This window comes from Drosophila miranda, chromosome 3 (assembly GCF_003369915.1).
Source record: "Drosophila miranda strain MSH22 chromosome 3, D.miranda_PacBio2.1, whole genome shotgun sequence".
NCBI classification, from domain to species: Eukaryota; Metazoa; Arthropoda; class Insecta; order Diptera; family Drosophilidae; genus Drosophila; species Drosophila miranda.
Genome location: NC_046676.1, coordinates 10,565,667 through 10,587,995, shown reverse-complemented (window position 1 = coordinate 10,587,995; position 22,329 = coordinate 10,565,667). Strand labels below are relative to the sequence as shown.

General features: G+C 47.5%; 5 protein-coding genes and 1 pseudogene across 5 annotated transcripts; 3 read left to right on the top strand and 3 right to left on the bottom strand.

Annotated features, from left to right (window-relative positions):
- Positions 1-5,733: 5,733 nt before the first annotated feature.
- LOC117188499 lies at positions 5,734-11,095 on the bottom strand. The gene is made up of 2 exons (XM_033392452.1): positions 7,920-11,095; positions 5,734-7,866 (listed from the first exon to the last, which is right to left on the bottom strand). Exons 1-2 carry the CDS (start codon positions 10,854-10,856, stop codon positions 6,646-6,648), a joined length of 4,158 nt encoding a protein of 1,385 aa, XP_033248343.1. The 5' UTR covers positions 10,857-11,095; the 3' UTR covers positions 5,734-6,645.
- Positions 11,096-11,210: 115 nt separating this feature from the next.
- Positions 11,211-12,446, bottom strand: LOC117188500 (annotated as a pseudogene).
- A 109-nt stretch (positions 12,447-12,555) lies between these two features.
- On the top strand, positions 12,556-13,349 carry LOC108159134. The gene is made up of 3 exons (XM_017292128.2): positions 12,556-12,697; positions 12,763-13,051; positions 13,115-13,349. The coding sequence occupies exons 1-3, from the start codon at positions 12,654-12,656 to the stop codon at positions 13,235-13,237; spliced, it is 456 nt and encodes a 151-aa protein (XP_017147617.1). The 5' UTR covers positions 12,556-12,653; the 3' UTR covers positions 13,238-13,349.
- An 86-nt stretch (positions 13,350-13,435) lies between these two features.
- On the top strand, positions 13,436-13,998 carry LOC108159135 (ATPase inhibitor A, mitochondrial). Its single transcript, XM_017292129.2, has 3 exons — positions 13,436-13,586; positions 13,660-13,798; positions 13,855-13,998. The coding sequence occupies exons 1-3, from the start codon at positions 13,537-13,539 to the stop codon at positions 13,921-13,923; spliced, it is 258 nt and encodes an 85-aa protein (XP_017147618.1). The 5' UTR covers positions 13,436-13,536; the 3' UTR covers positions 13,924-13,998.
- An 89-nt stretch (positions 13,999-14,087) lies between these two features.
- Positions 14,088-15,098, top strand: LOC108159133 (5-formyltetrahydrofolate cyclo-ligase). The gene is made up of 3 exons (XM_017292127.2): positions 14,088-14,380; positions 14,463-14,718; positions 14,781-15,098. Exons 1-3 carry the CDS (start codon positions 14,177-14,179, stop codon positions 15,011-15,013), a joined length of 693 nt encoding a protein of 230 aa, XP_017147616.1. The 5' UTR covers positions 14,088-14,176; the 3' UTR covers positions 15,014-15,098.
- Positions 15,021-21,152, bottom strand: LOC108159130 (protein virilizer). Its single transcript, XM_017292122.2, has 6 exons — positions 20,970-21,152; positions 20,212-20,906; positions 17,316-20,149; positions 16,561-17,257; positions 15,423-16,502; positions 15,021-15,356 (listed from the first exon to the last, which is right to left on the bottom strand). The coding sequence occupies exons 1-6, from the start codon at positions 21,033-21,035 to the stop codon at positions 15,179-15,181; spliced, it is 5,550 nt and encodes a 1,849-aa protein (XP_017147611.1). The 5' UTR covers positions 21,036-21,152; the 3' UTR covers positions 15,021-15,178.
- Between the last annotated feature and the right edge of the window lie 1,177 nt (positions 21,153-22,329).

Sequence of the window (22,329 nt, the reverse complement as noted above, 5' to 3'; positions counted from 1 at the left end):
CTGCAGGTTTTAAACGATTTTATCAAAAGATTCTCAAATGAGACACTGCATGTTTTTAAACGATTTTATCAATAGATTTTCAAATGAGACACTGCATGTTTTTAAACGATTTTATCAAAAGATTCTCCATAGAGACACTGCAGGTTTTAAACGATTTTATCAAAAGATTCTCAAATGAGACACTGCATGTTTTTAAACAATTTTATCAAAAGATTCTCAAATGAGACACTGCATGTTTTTAAACGATTTTATCAAAAGATTTTCAAATGAGACACTGCATGTTTTTAAACGATTTAATCAAAAGATTCTCCATAGAGACACTGCAGGTTTTAAACGATTTTATCAAAAGATTCTCAAATGAGACACTGCATGTTTTTAAACAATTTTATCAAAAGATTCTCAAATGAGACACTGCATGTTTTTAAACGATTTTATCAAAAGATTCTCCATAGAGACACTGCCGGTTTTAAACGATTTTATCAAAAGATTCTCCGTTGAGACACTGCATGTGTAGTGTTTGGAGTATTGAAATTGCCAATCGATCCACAATCAACCACAAATGGTATCCGCTGGATACGGGAGATATTGTATCCGCTGGATACTGGAGATATTGTATCCGCTGGATACAGGAGTTTGCGAAAGAAGCCCTCCCTATGCGATTCTCAAATGTGGCCCTCTCATAATGATTTTATTTGTAGAATTTGTAGTAGTAGATGCATGTGTAGTGTTTGGAGTATTGAAATTGCCAATCGATCCACAATCAACCACAAATGGTATCCGCTGGATACAGGAGATATTGTATCCGCTGGAAACTGGAGATATTGTATCCACTGGATACTGGAGATATTGTATCCGCTGGATACAGGAGTTTGCGATAGAAGCCCTCCCTATGCGATTCTCAAATGTGGCCCTCTCATAATGATTTTATTTGTAGAATTTGTAGTAGTAGATGCATGTGTAGTGTTTGGAGTATTGAAATTGCCAATCAATCCAGAATCAACCACAAATGGTATCCGCTGGTTACAGGAGATATTGTATCCGCTGGAAACTGGAGATATTGTATCCGCTGGATACTGGAGATATTGTATCCGCTGGATACAGGAGTTTGCGATAGAAGCCCTCCCTATGCGATTCTCAAATGTGGCCCTCTCATAATGATTTTATTTGTAGAATTTGTAGTAGTAGATGCATGTGTAGTGTTTGGAGTATTGAAATTGCCAATCGATCCACAATCAACCACAAATGGTATCCGCTGGATACAGGAGATATTGTATCCGCTGGATACTGGAGATATTGTATCCGCTGGATACTGGAGATATTGTATCCGCTGGATACTGGAGATATTGTATCCGCTGGATACAGGAGTTTGTGATAGAAGCCCTCCCTATGCGATTCTCAAATGTAGCCCTCTCATAATGATTTTATTTGTAGAATTTGTAGTAGTAGATTCATGTGTAGTGTTTGGAGTATTGTATTCTCAAATGAGACACTGCATGGTTTTGAACGATTTTATCAAAAGATTCTCCATTGAGACACTGCAGGTTTTAAACGATTTTATCAAAAGATTCTCCATAGAGACACTGCAGGTTTTAAACGATTTTATCAAAAGATTCTCAAATGAGACACTGCATGTTTTTAAACGATTTTATCAAAAGATTTTCAAATGAGACACTGCATGTTTTTAAACGATTTTATCAAAAGATTCTCCATAGAGACACTGCAGGTTTTAAACGATTTTATCAAAAGATTCTCAAATGAGACACTGCATGTTTTTAAACAATTTTATCAAAAGATTCTCAAATGAGACGCTGTATTTTTTTAAACGATTTTATCAAAAGATTCTCCATAGAGACACTGCAGGTTTTAAACGATTTTATCAAAAGATTCTCCATTGAGACACTGCATGTTCTAAACGATTTTATCAAAAGATTCTCCATTGAGACACTGCATGTTTTAAACGATTTTATCAAAAGATTCTCCATAGAGACACTGCATGTTTTTAAACGATTTTTTCAAAAGATACTCCATAGATACACTGCAGGTTTTTAAACGATTTTATCAAAAGATTCTCCATAGAGACACTGCATGTTTTTAAACGATTTTTTCAAAAGATTCTCCATAGAGACACTGCAGGTTTTAAACGATTTTATCAAAAGATTCTCAAATGAGACACTGCATGTTTTTAAACGATTTTATCAAAAGATTTTCAAATGAGACACTGCATGTTTTTAAACGATTTTATCAAAAGATTCTCCATAGAGACACTGCAGGTTTTAAACGATTTTATCAAGAGATTCTCAAATGAGACACTGCATGTTTTTAAACAATTTTATCAAAAGATTCTCAAATGAGACACTGCATGTTTTTAAACGATTTTATCAAAAGATTCTCCATTGAGACACTGCAGGTTTTTTAACGATTTTATCAAAAGATTCTCCATAGAGACACTGCAGGTTTTAAACGATTTTATCAAAAGATTCTCAAATGAGACACTGCATGTTTTTAAACAATTTTATCAAAAGATTCTCAAATGAGACACTGCATGTTTTTAAACAATTTTATCAAAAGATTCTCAAATGAGACACTGCAGGTTTTTTAACGATTTTATCAAAAGATTCTCCATAGAGACACTGCAGGTTTTAAACGATTTTATCAAAAGATTCTCAAATGAGACACTGCATGTTTTTAAACGATTTTATCAAAAGATTCTCCATTGAGACACTGCATGTTTTTAAACGATTTTATCAAAAGATTCTCCATAGAGACACTGCAGGTTTTAAACGATTTTATCAAAAGATTCTCCATTGAGACACTGCATGTTTTTAAACGATTTTATCAAAAGATTCTCCATTGAGACACTGCATGTTTTTAAACGATTTTATCAAAAGATTCTCCATAGAGACACTGCAGGTTTTAAACGATTTTATCAAAAGATTCTCCATTGAGACACTGCATGTTTTTAAACGATTTTATCAAAAGATTCTCCATAGAGACACTGTAAATTTTAAACGATTTTATCAAAAGATTCTCCATAGAGACACTGCATGTTTTTAAACGATTTTATCAAAAGATTCTCCATTGAGATACTGCATGTTTTTAAACGATTTTATCAAAAGATTCTCCATAGAGACACTGCATGTTTTTAAACGATTTTTTCAAAAGATTCTCCATAGAGACACTGCAGGTTTTAAGCGATTTTATCAAAAGATTCTCAAATGAGACACTGCATGTTTTTAAACGATTTTATCAAAAGATTTTCAAATGAGACACTGCATGTTTTTAAACGATTTTATCAAAAGATTCTCCATAGAGACACTGCAGGTTTTAAACGATTTTATCAAAAGATTCTCAAATGAGACACTGCATGTTTTTAAACAATTTTATCAAAAGATTCTCAAATGAGACACTGCATGTTTTTAAACGATTTTATCAAAAGATTCTCCATTGAGACACTGCAGGTTTTTAAACGATTTTATCAAAAGATTCTCCATAGAGACACTGCAGGTTTTAAACGATTTTATCAAAAGATTCTCAAATGAGACACTGCATGTTTTTAAACGATTTTATCAAAAGATTTTCAAATGAGACACTGCATGTTTTTAAACGATTTTATCAAAAGATTCTCCATTGAGACACTGCATGTTTTTGAACGATTTTATCAAAAGATTCTCCATAGAGACACTGCAGGTTTTAAACGATTTTATCAAAAGATTCTCCATTGAGACACTGCATGTTTTAAACGATTTTATCAAAAGATTCTCCATAGAGACACTGCATGTTTTTAAACGATTTTTTCAAAAGATTCTCCATAGATACACTGCAGGTTTTAAACGATTTTATCAAAAGATTCTCCACTGAGACACTGCATGTTTTTAAACGATTTTATCAAAAGATTCTCCATTGAGACACTGCATGTTTTTAAACGATTTTATCAAAAGATTCTCCATAGAGACACTGCAGGTTTTAAACGATTTTATCAAAAGATTCTCAAATGAGACACTGCATGTTTTTAAACGATTTTATCAAAAGATTCTCCATAGAGACACTGTAAATTTTAAACGATTTTATCAAAAGATTCTCCATAGAGACACTGCATGTTTTTAAACGATTTTATCAAAAGATTCTCCATTGAGATACTGCATGTTTTTAAACGATTTTATCAAAAGATTCTCCATAGAGACACTGCAGGTTTTAAACGATTTTATGAAAAGATTCTTCATTGAGATACTGCATGTTTTTAAACGATTTTATCAAAAGATTCTCCATAGAGACACTGCAGGTTTTAAACAATTTTATCAAAAGATTCTCAAATGAGACACTGCATGTTTTTAAACGATTTTATCAAAAGATTCTCCATTGAGATACTGCATGTTTTTAAACGATTTTATCAAAAGATTCTCCATAGAGACACTGCAGGTTTTAAACGATTTTATGAAAAGATTCTCCATTGAGATACTGCATGTTTTTAAACGATTTTATCAAAAGATTCTCCATAGAGACACTGCAGGTTTTAAACGATTTTATCAAAAGATTCTCAAATGAGACACTGCATGTTTTTAAACAATTTTATCAAAAGATTCTCAAATGAGACACTGCATGTTTTTAAACGATTTTATCAAAAGATTCTCCATAGAGACACTGCCGGTTTTAAACGATTTTATCAAAAGATTCTCCGTTGAGACACTGCATGTGTAGTGTTTGGAGTATTGAAATTGCCAATCGATCCACAATCAACCACAAATGGTATCCGCTGGATACGGGAGATATTGTATCCGCTGTATACAGGAGAAATTATATCCGCTGGATACTGGAGATATTGTATCCGCTGGATACAGGAGTTTGCGATAGAAGCCCTCCCTATGCGATTCTCAAATGTGACCCTCTCAAAATGATTTTATTTGTAGAATTTGTAGTAGTAGATGCATGTGTAGTGTTTGGAGTATTGAAATTGCCAATCGATCCACAATCAACCACAAATGGTATCCGCTGGATACAGGAGATATTGTATCCGCTGGAAACTGGAGATATTGTATCCGCTGGATACAGGAGATATTGTATCCGCTGGATACAGGAGCTGTAATAGAAGCCCTCCCTTTGCGATTCTCAAATGCGGCCTTCTCATAATGATTTTAATGGTAGAATTTGTAGTAGTAGATGCATGTGTAGTGCTTGGAGTATTCACAATTTAATAATGGGAACAGCTGAGTGTTTCAATTTTGATTTACTCTGTTTACTGTTTTTTTCTTCCTATTTAATTTTATTATTATATGTATATATTTCTTCACTTTTTGTATTTTCTCTCGTATTTCCTCGTTTGACTCCTTTTTCATTAAATGTGTTGTTTTTTTTTTTTTTTTTGAATATAAAATATTGAATTGAATTCAATTGAATTGAATAATTGAAACAATTATTGTTTTTAGGTCTTCAATTATACTGGGAACATCTTGGGAGTACCGTGGGAAGCATATTCTATGCAATTCTCAAAAGTTTCACATTCAGATGCTGCGGGGGCTCTTTTAAGCTTTACTCGTAGTACTCAGTATTTTATGAAACGTATTGCTTCATGTGCACGCTCTGAACAACATGCTCAACCCAAGTCCATAGGTCCACCAGAAACAAATAGCTGTCTTTTCGTTAGTACACATTCGTTTCTTATGAAATTCTAGATTTCCCTTAGAAGATGGAAGATGGAAATAAAACAAGTTTTGTATTTTTTACACATTTAAAGATACATTTAAAATGTTTCTAGGGTTTATTTGACTAGTTCCATTGCATAAACGTTAATACAAGATTCATTTATGGTTTGGTTTTACACTATCCACGCTTTTCAAATTGTTTTTTTTTGTATCTCTTTGACCAACTCTACGCGCGATGCGATGGATGATGGTGGGTGGAGGGTGGACGGGGGGCCCCCAACCCGACGGTAGAACTAGCAGTTTGGGTTTGAAGAAATTTGGTGTTTAGTCAGAAGGCCCCTGGGATGGGGCCAACTTGAAAAAGGTGTGAGCTTTCTTCGCCCCCAAACATGGTTAGCCAGCTCACAGTTGGATCCGGGGCCGCCGCGCACACGTCGTCGAGCTCTGTAAAGTTTTGGGGAAGGGGAAAGGGGGGGGGGGGGTGGTGGGGGTGGGGGTCTACGATAAGGTAAGGACAAAGGTATGGGTGAGGGTAATATAATAATTGGTAATTAACTTTAGTTTAGTTTTTAAGCATAGTTTACACGAAAAGTGGGTTTGGAAACATTTACACTTATGTACATACATACATGCATACACATTTAACTGACACATACATCCAAACACTTAATAAACATTTATATATTTATATATGTAGAATATGTGATAATAGTAATATTTAGCAAACATTCCAGGACACCTCCACTACACGGAGTATGCCCCGGCACTATGTAAGTGTGTGTGTTTCGAGACTCTTTTAGCCATGGTTTGTCGTCTTCTTGTTTGATCTTCTTTTTCGATTGGTTGTGTTCTTCATTACATTAAAATAAGGGTCACAAAATATTGTTTTACAAATAGTAAATTGGTGTTTTTTCTTCTTTTCCTTTTTCTGTTTCTTCTTCTGTATTGCGTATCTTCATATTCATATTTAAACATGGGGGGTGTACTGTAATTGCAATTATTTTGAATCCTAGAACCGCCTCAAGGCCAGGGTTCGCTTCAGGTAGAGACAAATGGCCCGGTGTATCAGCTCATACTGCTCAGAGTTCTGGACCATGCCGCCGCGCTGCAAGCGTAGATTGCACACAATGCCCAGCACGTCCACAAAGATGTCTGGCATCTTGGGTAGTTTGTCGAAGGTGGGCGGCTCCTGGTGGTCAATTATCTGCCGTATATGCCGTATGGTGTTGCATGTGAAGCTGCTGTCGCTGTCGTCTTGATTCGCCTCCGAGTTGCAGTCAAAGTCTGCCACATACAGAGCTTTGGTTAGCATTCCGGTGAGAGAGTAAGCCAGCGACTGACGCACCTGCCGCACAGCATTCAATATGGCCGTGAAGCAGCCAGTCCGCCCGATGCCAGCCGAGCAGTGGATAACGGGCAAGGGCTGCACGGCATTGAAAATGTCCTGCTTATAGATGTCCAGACGCTGGGCCGTCAGATGGGCATTGCGCACGCTTCGACTCTCGTCGTAGTTGTCAAACTCCGATTCGCATTTGCCCAGATTCAGGACATGCAGACAAGTGTCCAGCAACGTATTGATGTCTCGCGGCGAGTGGTGATCGGGCCAATCCGGATACCAGTAGTGATAGCAGCAGATCTTTTGCAGGTGATAGCTCGCCGTCTGCGGCACATGGATGCAGTAGAGTAGCACAAACTTTCGCACCGAGTACCCGTTTCGTCGCACAATGCCCACGTTCTTCACCAGAAAGAAGTTGCTCTGGGCTGGCAGACTCTCCAGCAGTTCGCTGTCCAGCGTCACCTTCAGCGACTCGACGCCAATGTGCTGATAGCTGAGATCCTCGAGCTCATTGATTGGCGGCGGCGGTGCCACTGCAGTGTCCGGCACAGACATGGGCACCAGGTGCTGGTCAAAGTATTCACGGGCAGCCGTACTCAGACAGAACACCTCGCACTTGGCGGCCACAGCGAATATCTCATTGAGGTCGATGGGAAAGTAAATGGCGCACTTCTGTCGATTCGCCTCCGTAAAGTTGGTGAGCATGACGATCTTCTGAAAGTACTGCTGCAAAATCTGTGACCTTTCCATGTGCGGACTGCTGCTGCTGCCCCCGTCCACGCAGCGGCGGATGTAGCGCTGCGTGTTCTGGTAGATCATCAGCCAGAACTCGAAGATGGTGTTGGGCAGCGGACCTTGGGTGGCCACATAGCACTTGGACACGTAGTCGGGTCCCTGCAAGAACAAAATCAGAATCATTCGGATACTTATAGGAAGATGGGACTCACCTTGATATAATTGGCATTGATGTAGGGCGCATCCTCGTTGGCGGACACATAGAGGGCTTTCTCCAGCTCTTGCGCCTGCTCCTCCAGGCTGATGAGCTCGCTGGCCTCTGGCTCGAGCAGCACACGGGAATGCTCGTTGGGCAGAATCGTCTTGTAGCGATTCTTCGTCTGGGACCCAAACACCATGGGCTTCTCCTGATGGTTGAGCGGCAGATCCCAGAACTCCTTGTGTAGATCGCAGAAGATGCGCTTCTGCTCGGCCTCCTCCAGCTGAGGCATCGACTGCACGATCCGCTGAACCACCGCCTGATAGCAGGCGATCAGCTCGCTATCCTCCGAGCTGGGCGGCAGCTGATTCGTGGGTGTCTCCATCTCTGCATCGCGGCCATTCGAGCCCAAAACCGGCGGCTGTTCAATGATGTTCTTGCTGGTCTTGTAGCTGTGATCGAAAACGTGATTGAGGCGGATCAGATCGAACTGGTTCAGTGGATTAGAGGCACTCTGCAGCATCTGGATGCTGGCCAAATAGATCTTGAACTCCTCGCTGGTCGTCTGCGGCGAGAGGGGCCGTGTCATGATGTTGCGCACCGTAGCACCGGCGCAGGTGCAGGCAACGCTCTGCTCGGTACTGGCCGGACCTCCCTGTACCGGATTGGGCTGCAGGTCAGAAGCAGAGCCGAAGCACACCTGGCCAAAGAACTGATTGTTCTGTTTATTGTTGCTGTTCAGATTCTCGGTGCTGAAGAATTTCCGCTGGTGCGGGGCCTGGCTGGAGGCGGCACAGCTGCAGACTGTGACCTTGGGCTGGCCACACACATCCGGAACGGGCAGTTCGCCGCCACACCCCACCCCCAGAATGCTGCCCATATTAAGGGTGAGACTCTGATTGGATCCGCGCCGCTCCAGCAGACCGCGTTTAGGTGTCGGCACATTCGATCCCGATCCCGAGCCCGTCGAATTGGTTCGCATGCTCAATCTGTTGTACTTCTCGGCATTCAGCATCGCCTGCTGCTGTTGCTGTAGGTCTCCGCACGAGGTGGTGGTGTGTCCCTTCAGTGTGATGCTGTGAGTGGATCCCCGCCTGCGGAATAAGCCCTGACGATTGCCCTGGTTGCTGGCAAGATGTTGGGGTGTCTGCTGCTGACTGGTGCCTGCCAGTTGAGTGGCTCCGCTGCCTGTGCCCCCGCCAGCATCCAGGTTGCAGCTGGACTTGGAGTTGAGTATGGATCCGAGGCTGTAGTTGGACAGGCTGAGGCCGCTGTTCATCAGGTTGCCGCACGAGCTGTGCAGATTGAGAGTGAGACTGTGGTTAGATCCACGTCGCTGCAGGAGATTCATCGATGAGGTGGACACCGTCGTCTTGGCCTGAAGATTGGGCATAGGCAGGTCCATGGACTTCTGTTTGAAGGGCGACTCCTTGGAGGAGGAGCCGCCGCCGCCAGATGAGAACTCTACCAGGGTGAGGCATTCGGGCAAGGTCTTCAGATTGGTGCTGGACGAGTGCAGCAGCTGGTTATGCTTGTGGGCACTGCGCGGCGCCAAAGTGGCGCCCAGGCCGAACTTTGAGCTGCTGTCCACGCTGCAGGCGGACTTCAGCTCGGCGGCACTGCGCTGCGGGGAGTCACTAAGGCTCATTTCCGAGTCCAGGGAGCTCTGAGCCGTGCTACTGCTGCCATGATATGGATTCTGCTTGCGGTGGTACATCAGCCAGTTGGGATTATCGATGCCGGGCGACTTTCGGCGCGCAGTGCGACGAACATTGTGACTGTCGAGCCGAGAGAGCGATGTCGAGTGTATGCTGGCGGAGGAGGTGGGCTGCTGCAGATGGTGGATGTGGATGCCACCGGGCAAGGGCTTGTTCTGATTGTCCATCATGTCCTCGCAGCTGCCATGAGATTCGGTTATGTTGTGCACCACAATCGACAGCTCCGTCTCGTTGGCCGCCGAGTCCAGGGAGCGGGCTTTCTCCTTGGTGCTCTTGATGGTGGGCGTCTTTGGTTTGGGCAGCGGCGATACCTGTCCACCGGAGTGTTTGATGGGCACATCTGTGATGCGAATGGTGAGATTGTTCTTGTTCTTGCGATTCTTCCGGCCCTCGGCTCTCTGCTGATCTTGCGGCTCTACACGCGCCAGCTCGGCGGCCAGTGATTCCTTGCCTCTGAAACGCAACCCTTGGGCCGCTTCCTCAATATGTACTGCATCGATGGGAGCCTCCTGGACGACATGATGATCGATCTCGGGGAAGCGAAAGAAGTTCCCGCTCTTGTAGCCAGCCGAATTGATGATGTTCAAGGGAGAGCCGTGGCCGGACAGATTCAGATTGTTAATGGACGATAGAAACTTTGGTGAATAGGTGAGACGGCTCGCCTCAAGGCCGCCGGGCGTCGAGGAGGATTCATCTCTAAATATAATTGTGGGTGAGTTGTGCTCGCTCTTGGACAGATACACACTATTCTCCAGATCGTCGCCGGACTTTGGAATTGTGTTCTCCTTGTCGGTGGTGCCTCCTCCCCTGCTCCTCTGCTCCTCTGTGGTGCTGGCAATGTGCGGTGAGCAGGATCGTCGATCGTATAGGGAGAAACGCTTGAACTTTCGATTCAATGTCGGTGACTGCGTGACGTGGTGGGGTGGATTCGGGTGGGCGATGGTGAACTGCTTGGCCGTATAGGGGCGTGCGGAATCCTCTATATCGTGGTCGAGTGCCTCTGCGGGTAGTGTGGTGGCGGCGGCTGTGCCGACGACACCCCCTGGCGATTGCGTTGCTGTTTCGGTTGTGGGCGATGGGAACTCAAAGGAGGTTTGCAGAAATTCCATGGGTGTGTAGTACGGTGTGCTCTTGTTGCTCTCCACATCCTCGACATCAATTGTGGTCGGGTAGGGGGTCGGGGGGTACTCAATTGATGCATTTTCCTTGTTGTTGTTTTTTAACTTGTCCATTATACACACACACACACATACGCAAGTGCAAAAGCAAGGCGCACAAAGCGCGTTCGCTTCGCCCGGTAAGTGCTTCGATCCTCCTCACTCAATAAACATGTTTGCCTGCACAAATTATGCACTTTGTTCGGTTAAATCTAAATCGCCATCATATGAAAATCATTTTCCACAACATTTTCTCGAGAAAATTGAGATGGCCGTCCTTCGATAGAATGCGCGATAACAGTTCGCTAGTGGTGGCAGTTCCCCGAAAAGAACACATCGATGGAAAATTAAACTATCGACATGCAATTGAACTATCGATAAGCAATGAAATTTTAATGACATTTTAAATACGATATCTATCGAAAATATACCGAATTAATACTAAATACAGTTTTACTCGTGGCCGTTTATTTGAAAAGTGTCATCAACTTTGAACATATTAAAAGATGTGTTTTAGTCTTCTCTGGCTTGTTTAGCATATCACAACATCACCATTCAACCACATACGTTGCTTGGCCTTAGTCTTTTCCAAAAAGGCGGCTGCCTTTAGTTCCGGCCGTTATAATTGTTTTTCGTCTAGCTGGTAATTATAGCGCTCACATTTAGATGGCTTCTGGGACCGCGGCCGTTTAATCCAGAAAGAATCCGAGCACTGAGTGGCTAAAATCTGTTGCAGTTTACGAAGGTGATATCTGAGATAACTTTCGCTATCGGAGAACTCTGGAGCATTCGTCTTTCTATTTGGAGCTGGATTGGATTCCAATGTATCTTCAGACTCAGTACTTTCTATGGAAACGCCTAGGAATTGCAGATTCATCTCACTTAAGTTTGTTTCTGTCGACGAAGATTTAGTTCGGACATCTTGGAGCTCATTTGGGGCGTCATTCTGTGGCTCCTGCAGCTCATTCTGAGTGGCATTCTTTGGCTCCTGGAACTCATCTTGGGGATTGAGGGGTTTCTGTGGCAATTTCTGATGTTTCTTCGAATTCTTTGGCATTTTGTGGACCTCTTCATCATTGGTTTTGTCCTTGGCATATAAAATGACAAGATGCGTCTTGGGCTCCTCTACGTCGAATATCGTGAACTTTGGATCGACCGTTGCCCTCCTATTGGCGGCCTTGTGTGGTTTTTGCTGCTTCTTGACACGTGGCGGTATGACAATATTCATATTCTGAAATTGTTTGGGCGCAATGACATTGGCGACGGCCGCCGCATAGCTGATGGCACCGCCGCCACCTGGCATAGGACACGCACTCGCCAGACCCATGTACGCGCCCAGGGGCTTCTGACGCACGGGAAGGATCTGGCTGAGATCCTTGCTGCCGACCGAATGTCCATCAGAGCCTTCGGTGATCTTGTGGCGTATGGGCCTCCCCCCGTTGTGCTTGGGGACGGGCGGCGGCGGCAACGGCCACTCTGACCAACTCAATTTGAAAGCCACTGGCTTTGTCTGGCACCCCATTGCATTGTTTCCCGCTGGCCCTGGAGCGATCTTGCCCTGTACGAAGATTTTCTGATCAAGTAATTTTTACGACAAACAAAAAAAAAATCAAGAAACTTTTGATTTGATATTCTGTGCGCTCTTTGCTAGCATTTTATTGTTTTGTGATTTAAACTAAATTTCAGTTCGGTGTTGGCTGTATTCAGTTGGGAATATTATAGTAATACAAATTGAGGTGAGGTGACATCTGGCATTCTCCGTACAGTCAGTCGTAACTGTCTAAGTTTGAGCGTAGAATTTTCGACTTTTGTCTGAATCAGTTCATATATATATATTTTTCTGAACAAAACGTTTCATTTCTCGAATTCAAAATGTTTGCAGCCGGACTCCTGCAACGTAGACTGAGCCTGAGCTCGTAAGTAGAGAGACCCATGTTTTGTTCATTATAATTACACAGTGTACGCAATGGGAAACCTGCAGACTTCGACCAATATCCCAGAAGAACTACAGTGAGACGAAGTCCCCGAATCTCTACATGTGGGGCGGGGGCCTGGGAAAATTGCAGGGCGGCCTCAAGGAGGAGGAGTACTTCACCACAGTCAATCTGGAACTGATCCGATCTGGGAAAATGCGCGGAAAGAAGGCTATCGCCGAGTTTTTGCCCAACTGGGATGAGTACCACAAGGCCATAACCAATGACGCTCTTTACAACACCGCATTGATGAACAAGCACAAGAACGTACGCGAAGAGGCATTTTTCATGTCCGAGGTGGGTCCAGTCATAGCATATACATTGATTTCGCTCTCTTAGCTTCTACTGAATCCGCCACAGACTGCTGATAACTTCAAAATACTGCAAGGACGTAACAAGAAAGAGGGGAAGTCCACTCTCGAGGACGATGCTGATGCTGGGCAGCAAGAGAAATTTGCCGCCGTACCGGCATCAATTGAATAGTAAACCGTTTTCGTTTATAATTTAATTGTTTGGGTAGGGTGAGCAATGCTTTCTTTACCGTTGTATGAAAGTTCTGTGCTCAAATAAAATTGTTAGTTCCTTATATTTAAAATTGATATTCGATAGGTGTATTTTTTGGGAAACAGGTTGGCAGGTCCGCAACGATGAAAATACTTATCGATAACAGAAACAGCTGTGGCGCGCGCAAGTTTCACAAATTGTCGCAATCGTTTGCATAAATCACACGTTATATATAGCTTATAACTATACTATATAATTGACTGGTATATAAGAGAAACATGTTTACACTGCGACGTCTCAGTCAGCGCCTATACCCAAAGCAAATACAGTAAGTGTTCCATGAACATCTTCTAGAAATTGCATAAGATATTGCATATATTTGAACTATTTTCAATCTGCAGGCATTTGAAAATGTCACAGATCGGTGAACTCGGCAGTGGTGCCGGCAAGGGCGGTGGCGGCGGGGGCTCTATCCGCGAAGCTGGCGGCTCTTTTGGCAAAATGGAGGCTGCCCGCGAAGAGGAGTTCTTTCACAAGCAGGTCGGTGGTGAGGCTGAATCGAGAGGATGCCGATTCTAATAGACTCTCCTTTGCAGCAAAAAGAGCAGCTTAAGAACTTAAAAACCAAGACGGAAGTCAAGACTCCAGAGCCGGCCAAGAAATGAGCAATTTAATCAACCAACTGATTTGTATTTATTGAAAATCTTTGTTAAAAATATATACTATGTATGTTTAAAGTGGTTTCAGCACTTTTTACTTGATTGAATAAGCCAATCAGCTGTTCGATTCTGGTTCAATCTAAGGTTCGCTCGCGGTGGACCCACTCTGGATCGCCCTGCCATTTGTTTACGGATCGCAGTGGGGAGAAAAACGAGCGACTGATAAGCGAGCGCTGATAAGACACCCGGAGACCTACAGATGTCCGCTTCTAGGCGGCAGCTGCAGACAGTTTTCACCGGTTTGGACGAGTGTGTGAGCATCGCATCGGACAAAGACAAAGCGCGGATGGCGTCGACTATACAAAATGGCTTGAAAGTGGCCCTGAGGAAGAGCATGAAGGATGCGCTCAAGTGCTTGGAGCCGGAGGCTATAAAGCGGCAATCGCACGCGGTCACCGCAAAGGTAATGTAATGAGCAGGCCAGGCCTATGATAACGCTGGATAAGCTGACTGCTGACTGCCGACATCTTATTGTTTGGCTTTAGGTGCTCCAAAGCGAGGCCTTCCGTCAGGCGCAACGTGTGAGCATCTACCTGAGCACCAGCGGCGAGGTGGACACCACAGAGCTGCTCTGCGAGATGTTTCGCCTGGAGAAGATGGTGTTTGTGCCCAGCTACGAGGGGGCCAGCATGAAAATGGTGCGTCTACGTGGCATGGAGGAGTACGAGAGCCTGCCCCTGACCAAATGGAACATCAAGCAGCCCGACTTCAAGGAGACCCGCGAAGATGCCATGACCAATGGTGGGTTTCAATATCATTTAGAGTGTTTAGAGCTTCTAGCACAATCTCTGATTCAACTGCAGGTCACGGCATTGATCTGTTTATTGTGCCCGGTGTGGCATTCACCCGCTGCGGTGCTCGCATGGGCCATGGCATGGGCTATTATGACAAATTCCTGCGCCAGCACTCTGACAAATATCCCCACAAGAAGATCTCCTTCATGGCCCTGGCCCTCAACGAACAGATTGTGAGCCAGGAGGATCTACCGATGGACAACCATGACGTGCGTTTGCACAGTGTCATAACAGAAAACTAAACGCAGATCCTTTCGATCCTATATTTGTATAGATCCGAGCTTTTCAGCGAATTGTATAATCAAGATAAACTGGCATTTCCCTATCTTCCGCGCAATCTCTCTTTAAAGTAATGGAAAATGCAATGAAGCTTAATAATGTATTGCAGGCAATCGAATGATCGATCTCTATCGTAGGTAGGGCGGGCGCGAGCGCAGACCACGCCCACGCGATCTGCCACTGTAGTGGGGCGAGGAGTAATGGGAGTCGCTGCCGCCAAAGTGCGATTCTGAGGTGGATCGATACGAGCCGCCACCAGACTCTGTCCAGCTGGAGGGCGAGCCTATGCGCATCATTTTCTTTTGTCTGTCAAAGAAAAAAGACGGAGAATTAATGGAGAGTTGAGAGAGTGAAAGGAAGTCTTATCCTTACCTAAAGGCAGCCGCTGCCGAGATGCGTGATCCCCGATTGCGACCCACTCGAGAGCCCCGCAGCATGGAGGGTATCTTGTTGTAGCCCGTTGGACCAGTGGGCTGAGCGCCACAGGTCTCCAAGGCCAGGAAGTCATCAACATGCAGCGACGGCGGGCGCGAGGTATTGGGCGGACGCGAACGAAAGAGATCGCCACGCGAGGGCGGCGGCCGGGCAAAGCCTCGTCCACGTACCGATGAGAGGAACATCTTCTTCTCTGGCCGCCCGGTGGCGGGCTCCACCTCCACACGCCGTGTACGGAAGCAGGGCGCTGTCGGCGTCATCTCGCGGTTGGACTGTGGCGAGCCGGAAAGATTCAGCGTGCGCTTCGACTCGCCGGAGGTGGCCAAGTCCGGATTGAGGCAGACATTGGCCAGGTCGGTTAGGTCGCAGGCTATGCGCTCGTAGAGCGGCTCGTTCATATCCTCGATCAACTCGATGGGCAGCGGCTCCAGCCAGTAGCGAGCCGTAAGCTGCGGATTCTCGGCAGTGGCGCAGTAGCGGGTGAAGATCGGCCGTGCGTCGTACTGGGTGACAATGCCTTCGGCCTGGGGCAGAAAAGGTTCCACGTTAAGGGATCCGCCACTTGAACTGGTGCTACAGCTGGCGGCAGGGTTGGCCCCATCATTTTCGGTTTCCACGGCGGGCGTTTCCATGCTGGCACTGCCCATTGCCTCCTGCCTGGACGCATGCAGGACAATCAGTTGCTTGAGGTCGCAAAGGGCAGCCTCATTGGCCAACAGCTTGTACTTTTCCAGCACCCGCAGGATGCGTGCCAGCACCGGCGGCCTGGCCATGTCAATGTCCTGAAACTCCACCAATTGCGCAAGCTCCATGGCCCCCAGCTTGAGGGTGCGATTCGGCATCGCGCACATCGGCGGCGGCGGTTCGATTTGCGTGAGCGAACGGAGCAGCAGGATCAGCGACTCGATGTTGGCATGGTACTCCACCGTCTCGTTGTGCAGGATGACGCGCTCCATCCAGGCCTGGAATTCGGTGAGCTTCTGCTTCAGCAGCTGGGCCAAGTGGTAAAAGGTGAAGCTGCAGAGAGATAGATATTAGATATCAAAGATCATTGGATGCCTGGCAGAATACTCACTCATGTTCCGTGAGGATCACCAGATTGCGCACGGCCAGTATAGATATGCCATGGGTGACTTCGACGCTGGTTAGATTACTGAACACCGCATCGATGATCCGTGGTATGAGTTCCTTGGGCGGCAGGGCGGCTGAGAGATTCAGAGCAGGTTGAGCCGTCGATTTGTGGGAGATCAGGGATATGCCCGAGTCCAAGAAGCTGTCGAGGATGCGGTGCACCGCCTCCTGGCAGTTGGTCACCACCTCGTTGAACTCATTGAGGGCCAGCAGCGATTGGAACAGCTCCCAGAACTTGCCGGACAGAATCGAGAGCATGGAGCTCTTCAGCGGCGCAAAGGCGCACAGGCGCGTGGAGAAACGCAGGAGCCGCTCCAGATTGGTGGTGGGAATGCAGTTGGAGGTCTGGTACTCGGTGCATAGCAGCTCCGTGATGGTCTTGGCTATCAGGAGGGTCATGTTGGGGGCCAGATCCGAGAGCTGCATGCAGACGCGCTGCAGAAGCTCCGCCAGCTGCGGGAAGCTGGAGGGAGCCAGGGCCTCGACCAGCTTGGCGATCTGTCCGCTCTGCGGATGCAGGTGGGCGGACCACAGCTTCCGCTCGATGATCAGCCGCTGCTTGTGCTGTTGCTTCAATTGGTCGCAGAGCGGCTGGGGCATGGGCAGCGGGAGCGGCAGCAGTTCGGCCAGCAGCTTGAGTCCTGTTTTTGAGGGAGACGTGGATGAACACTGGATAAATATCTCGAGGCAAACACTCACCTGGTATAAAGTGCGCGGGTCCATCGATGTTCTTCAGCACCTCTCGTACCATCAGCGTCCAGAGGGACTTGTGCAGCGACTCTGCATCCTGCTCGTGCGGCTGGGTGTAGGCTAAAAGGCTTTTGACCACCTCCAGCTTGCACTGCTCCACCTCTGCGCCGGCCTGGCAGCGGGAGGGGTAGTAGTAGAGCAGATAGTAGACCTTCACCAGGTGATCGATGGCCGTCAGATCCTTATAGGTGCCGTCGCGGCACAGTATTGCGTACGAGAGCAGTTCACGAAGGATCTGCAGCGTAGGCAGCATGATCTGGCAGCAGTGTACGCCCTGGATGGTCATCAGGGCGGGGGCATGAATTCCGGGCTGCTCAAAGTGCGTGCATAGGCGCTCCATGATCTGTAGCAGCAGCTGGACCCCATCCGCCGCATACAGCTGCAGGGCCACAAACCGATGCTTCAGCTCTTCGGTGCCGTGGGACTTCTGCCGGGGCTTGCTGGTGGCCAGAAAGCGGAGGATGCGCAGGGCCATGATCAGGTCGCCGGGGAACGTGGTCAGATAGTCGAGGGAGCGACCAATCACCTCCACCAGCGGCATAATGTCGTCGTAGACGAACACATTGATCGCCTCCAGGGGCTTCATGTACACATACATCTCCTGCAGCACCGCCGACACAGAGGGCTCGAAGGTCTCGTGGTTCTTGGCCAGCTCCAGTATGACGCCGCCGTGCTCGATAAGGTAGTCCAGCTGCTCGCAGTAGCGCACACAGGCATCCACCATGTCCACCGCATAGCTCAGCACCGGGCTCTTGTACTTGGTGCCCGGGGAGCTCAGCAGCTGGCGCTGGGTCTGCAGCCGCTGCTCCTTCTTGATCAGATCCATGAAGATCTTCAGGTTGTTGTTCAGACCCAGCACCTCGATGGTGTGCTGGCGCCCGGAGGGATCGCAGGTCTGCGAGTAAATCGAGTGCATGTGCGTGGCTATTTTAATGGTGTCGTACTCGGGGCAGGCGGCTGTAAACGTGATGGCATCCAGGTGGTAACGAGTCTGCACCTTGTAGGACAACTCGATGCCCAGGCGGGCCAGGCGGGGCAGCACGGGTCGAAGAATGGGTTTCCGTACAACTGGCGGGGGCGCCATCATCGGCTCCTCCGCGGCGCGGATGCCAGCCGCTTTCCCCTCATCCGGCTTCTGCTCCACACTGTCGTCCATTGGCTTATCCTCCTTTCCCTCTGGATTTGCCTCCACTACCCTGGGCTGGCTGGGCACCTCCTCCAGGCCCAGCAGTATGGACACAATCATTTGGGTCACGGGAAAGGCATCGTCCACAAAGTAATCGATGCCCACATGGGACCGGAGGAGGGTGTGCATCAGGTCCAGTGTGCAGAGGAACGTGGAGGCCGGCACCTCCTTGGGATTGCTCAGGATAACCAGCAGGGTCTCGGCGAGCGAGTGCTGAACAAAATATGACTGCAGGGCGTTGCCAAAGCTCCGCTGAGCCGTGGGATCGGTGAGAACCTCGAACTTCTTGGAAACGGGCAGGAAGCGACGCGGCTGCTGGTAACTCAATTGGCTGTCGGTCAGGGCGTCCATGAGCATCTGGAAGGCAAACTCGATCTTCTGGCAGACGTTAAAGCGATTGGGATCTGGCGTCGCTTCCGGCACACTGGCATCCGTATCGAGAAAGATCTGGCGGCAGCATTGCTGGACACTGGCCAAGGCCTCGTACAAATGCAGCTTCTTGATAATGGCCTGCAGGGCGTATTTGGTTCTGGTCAGCTTCGCCGTCTTCAGGAAGTCCATTACCATCTGATAACCGTTCGTCTTGGGCGAGAGGAAGTTCTGGACTCCCAGCCTAGTGTCCAGCATGGCATAGACCGCCTTGAGCAGCTGAAGCTTAATGGATAAGGCCATGTAGGGCTCCTTGTAGAGGCTGAGTACGGCCTCGAACAGATCGAAGTCTTGCTCCTGAAGCAGGTGTCCAAACAGTTGTTCATTGCTGCCCAGTAGCTCGGCCATGCGGGCCCCCAGCTTGATGTGGCGGATCTTGAACGCCGGCTGCGGCTGCATGCAGGCCGCCTGGAAGCTCAGAGCAACCTGCAGGACATTCGCCGCCTGGCGCAGATGCGCATCGTCGTGGCTGAAGAACTGCTGCAGGACAAAGTTGCGCCGCTTGTAGTGCTGCGAGAGGTATCCCAGCTGGTTGTTCAGCTGCTCGCCCAAGTAGACAAACTGTTCCCGCTCGTCCGCACTTAGCCCGTGCTCGTCGCTGAAGGCGGTGACGCTCTCGCAGCGTGTCTGCAGCGACAGCTTCTTGAAGAGCAGCCGCAGCGTTTCCAACTCCTTGTTAAGGTGAGCCGCCAGGTCGCCTTCGTAGACCAGCAACGGCCTCTGCCACGGCTCGAAGGCGTCGATGGCTGGCGGGGCAACGGCAGCGGCAAACTCCAGCTCACGCTCGTATTCGGCCGCTGCAGCCACGTCCTCTGCCTCGTCCTCTTCGTCATCGCCAATGATCTCGTCGTCGCTGAGAATGGGCTCGAATTGTTCCTGGGGCGTGCCAGAGCGCTCTTCGTCATCGCGGTCCCGGTGCAGGGACTCCGACGAGTGTCGATAGCCACGCGAGGCCTGCATTTTGTAGTGGGATCGCGAGTCGTCATCATCGTAGTCCATGGCATCGGGCGAGCGCGGTCTGATGGGCGAGTCTATCGATGCCGGCGGAGTACGAGGCCACTTGTGCTCATCTGCATCCGACCGGGAACGATCGGAGCGCTTGCGTCGAGACCGATGGCTCGAATACTCCGGTGAACGCGACCAATCTCTCGATCCCTTGTCGCGCGAACTGAAATCAAAATAAAAAACCCTGTTAATCTTCTTTAAGGAGTGAACAGCGTCAGAGCATACCATCTGATGTACTCCCTTTCGTTACTCTCCGAGTGCGTGTGCGTCCGCATGGGTGGCGGTGGAGGCGAGCGGTCCGTGGAATGGGTGGAGCGTCGCAGGCGACGCATCTCTCGCTGCTCCTCGTCGACATGCTGATGGTAATGCTGATGTTCGCGCGACAGCCCGTACTCAATGTCATCGTGCTCGTAATCGCTGACAACAACGGCCTTGTGCGGCACCAGCAGCTCTGTGGGAATCGGCTCCGCCCAGTCATCCTTCAGCACCTCCTCCTGCAGCAGGACATTGTGTGCCTCCGTACTGAGATTGCACATCTCCGGACCCGCAGGCTCGCAGGGCAGCGTTGGACTGGCTATGGGCTGCGTCACCGAGTTGGTCAGGATGCCATAAACGGCCAAGGTGATGGTGCTGTACCACCCGCGCAGCACGAGACCATCGGTGGGGATCTTCTCCCGCGAGCAGTCCAGGTGGATGCAATCGTTCTGGTTGTAACGCAGCAAGCCCAGGTTCTCAAACGCCGAGGCACCCGGCATGCCCAGGTCGTTCACAAAGAACTCCAGATCGAATTTGGATGGGTTCGTGGCGCCTAGACGAACACCGCCCGGAAAGTCGGCCTGCACCCGCGCACCCAGCGGAATAATTCTCACTTGCGTGATGAAAACCGGCTTCGGGAACTGCACCAGATCCAGGTTTATATCCTAAAGCAAAGTGCGACGTGTGAAACAAAAGCCGTGTATGCTGGACACCGTTGCGCTACTCACGGTGATATCTTCGTGGGAGAAGGTGTCGAAGAACAACAGCTCGGCTCCATCGTCGACTTCGGTCATGTTGCAGTCGCGGTTCGGTCCAATTTCAAATAAGTTTCTTAAATTTATTTTCCGAAAACTGGCGTCAAGATTGTGACCACTTACACATAATCACACACACAATGAGAGAGTATATTTTGGTATTTTCTAAGCTGAAATCGATAAAAGGTAAAACAATGTTTTAATATCGATAAGCAGATTTTAAATTTCTTGAACTTTTTACGTTCTCTTTTCTACTTGGTTCTTACTTACTCATACATACAAAGAAAAAATAGTGGTGTGGAATGAGTTTCTTTATTTCATTATTATAGGGTATATATACATATATAGAGTAGGAGTAGGTCCAGAAAAGCTCGATCTGCTATGCATTGGAGCCTCTTCGGGGCATCTAGCACCGCCTCTCCTTGTTTCTATTTCTTTTCCAATGAAAAACGAGGGGGAACGTTGTGAGTTGCTGCGGACACCGCAACTCTACAGTTATACCCGATACTAAGGCAGTATGGCTCTCCTCCGGCAGACGCTGCTAATATTAAACGACACGACAAAGAGTGCGTGCGAGAGATACAGAAAATCAGTCTGAGCGTGACGTCGGGTGCTGCGTAGCCAGTGCAAATTGATTTGTTCCTTTTGGCTATAAAAATGATCTGATCTGATCCAGATTCAGCAATCTGATATATATGATCATTATCTATGATTCTGCGTTTTTAGTTTTCTCGTATCCTCAATATTGTGGATGCAACAGATTTTCGTCCTTTGTGGGGGCGGAAGGGGGTGGGGCGAAATTTTGAGATATACGTTTTATAGTAAGATCTAACAGGAGTGCGGATACCAAATTTGGTTACTCTAGCCTTAATAGTCTCTGAGATTTGTGGATGCCCCAGATTTTCGTCCTTTGCGGGGGCGGAAGGGGGTGTGGCGAAATTTGGACACGAAACGGTCAAGGTCCGATATCACAGGAGTGTGGATACCAAATTTGGTTGCTCTGGATCTTATAGGTTCTGAGATCCTTGAACTCATATTTTGCAATTGGCAAAACCGACCATGAAACCTGTGTGTTAGAGAGAGACAGAGCGAGAAAGAATGAAATTGTTTTCTTGATTCTGGCTATAATAATTATACGATCTGGTTCAGATTTTGCACTCTAGAAGATATAGTCATCCTCTACGATTCTGCGTTTTTGGTTTTATCGTATCTTTAAAAAAGTGGATGCCACAGATTTTCGTCCTTTGTGGGGGTGGAAGTGGGCTGGGCGAAGTTTTGAAATATTTTCGTAGCAGTGACATATCACAGAAGTCTGGATCCAAAACATCGTTGC

Coding starts and splice junctions, on each gene's coding strand:
- LOC117188499 (XM_033392452.1), bottom strand. CDS start 10,856: ATGGACAAGTTAAAAAACAACAACAAGGAAAATGCATCAATTGAGTAC. Junction 7,867..7,919: donor TCAATGCCAATTATATCAAG/GTGAGTCCCATC, acceptor TTGTTCTTGCAG/GGACCCGACTACGTGTCCAA.
- LOC108159134 (XM_017292128.2), top strand. CDS start 12,654: ATGTTTGCAGCCGGACTCCTGCAACGTAGACTGAGCCTGAGCTC. Junction 12,698..12,762: donor CGTAGACTGAGCCTGAGCTC/GTAAGTAGAGAG, acceptor GGAAACCTGCAG/ACTTCGACCAATATCCCAGA. Junction 13,052..13,114: donor AGGCATTTTTCATGTCCGAG/GTGGGTCCAGTC, acceptor AATCCGCCACAG/ACTGCTGATAACTTCAAAAT.
- LOC108159135 (XM_017292129.2), top strand. CDS start 13,537: ATGTTTACACTGCGACGTCTCAGTCAGCGCCTATACCCAAAGCAAATA. Junction 13,587..13,659: donor CTATACCCAAAGCAAATACA/GTAAGTGTTCCA, acceptor TTCAATCTGCAG/GCATTTGAAAATGTCACAGA. Junction 13,799..13,854: donor AGGAGTTCTTTCACAAGCAG/GTCGGTGGTGAG, acceptor TCTCCTTTGCAG/CAAAAAGAGCAGCTTAAGAA.
- LOC108159133 (XM_017292127.2), top strand. CDS start 14,177: ATGTCCGCTTCTAGGCGGCAGCTGCAGACAGTTTTCACCGGTTTGGAC. Junction 14,381..14,462: donor CGCACGCGGTCACCGCAAAG/GTAATGTAATGA, acceptor GTTTGGCTTTAG/GTGCTCCAAAGCGAGGCCTT. Junction 14,719..14,780: donor CGAAGATGCCATGACCAATG/GTGGGTTTCAAT, acceptor ATTCAACTGCAG/GTCACGGCATTGATCTGTTT.
- LOC108159130 (XM_017292122.2), bottom strand. CDS start 21,035: ATGACCGAAGTCGACGATGGAGCCGAGCTGTTGTTCTTCGACACCTTC. Junction 17,258..17,315: donor ACCCGCGCACTTTATACCAG/GTGAGTGTTTGC, acceptor CCTCAAAAACAG/GACTCAAGCTGCTGGCCGAA. Junction 15,357..15,422: donor TCGGCAGCGGCTGCCTTTAG/GTAAGGATAAGA, acceptor TTTCTTTGACAG/ACAAAAGAAAATGATGCGCA.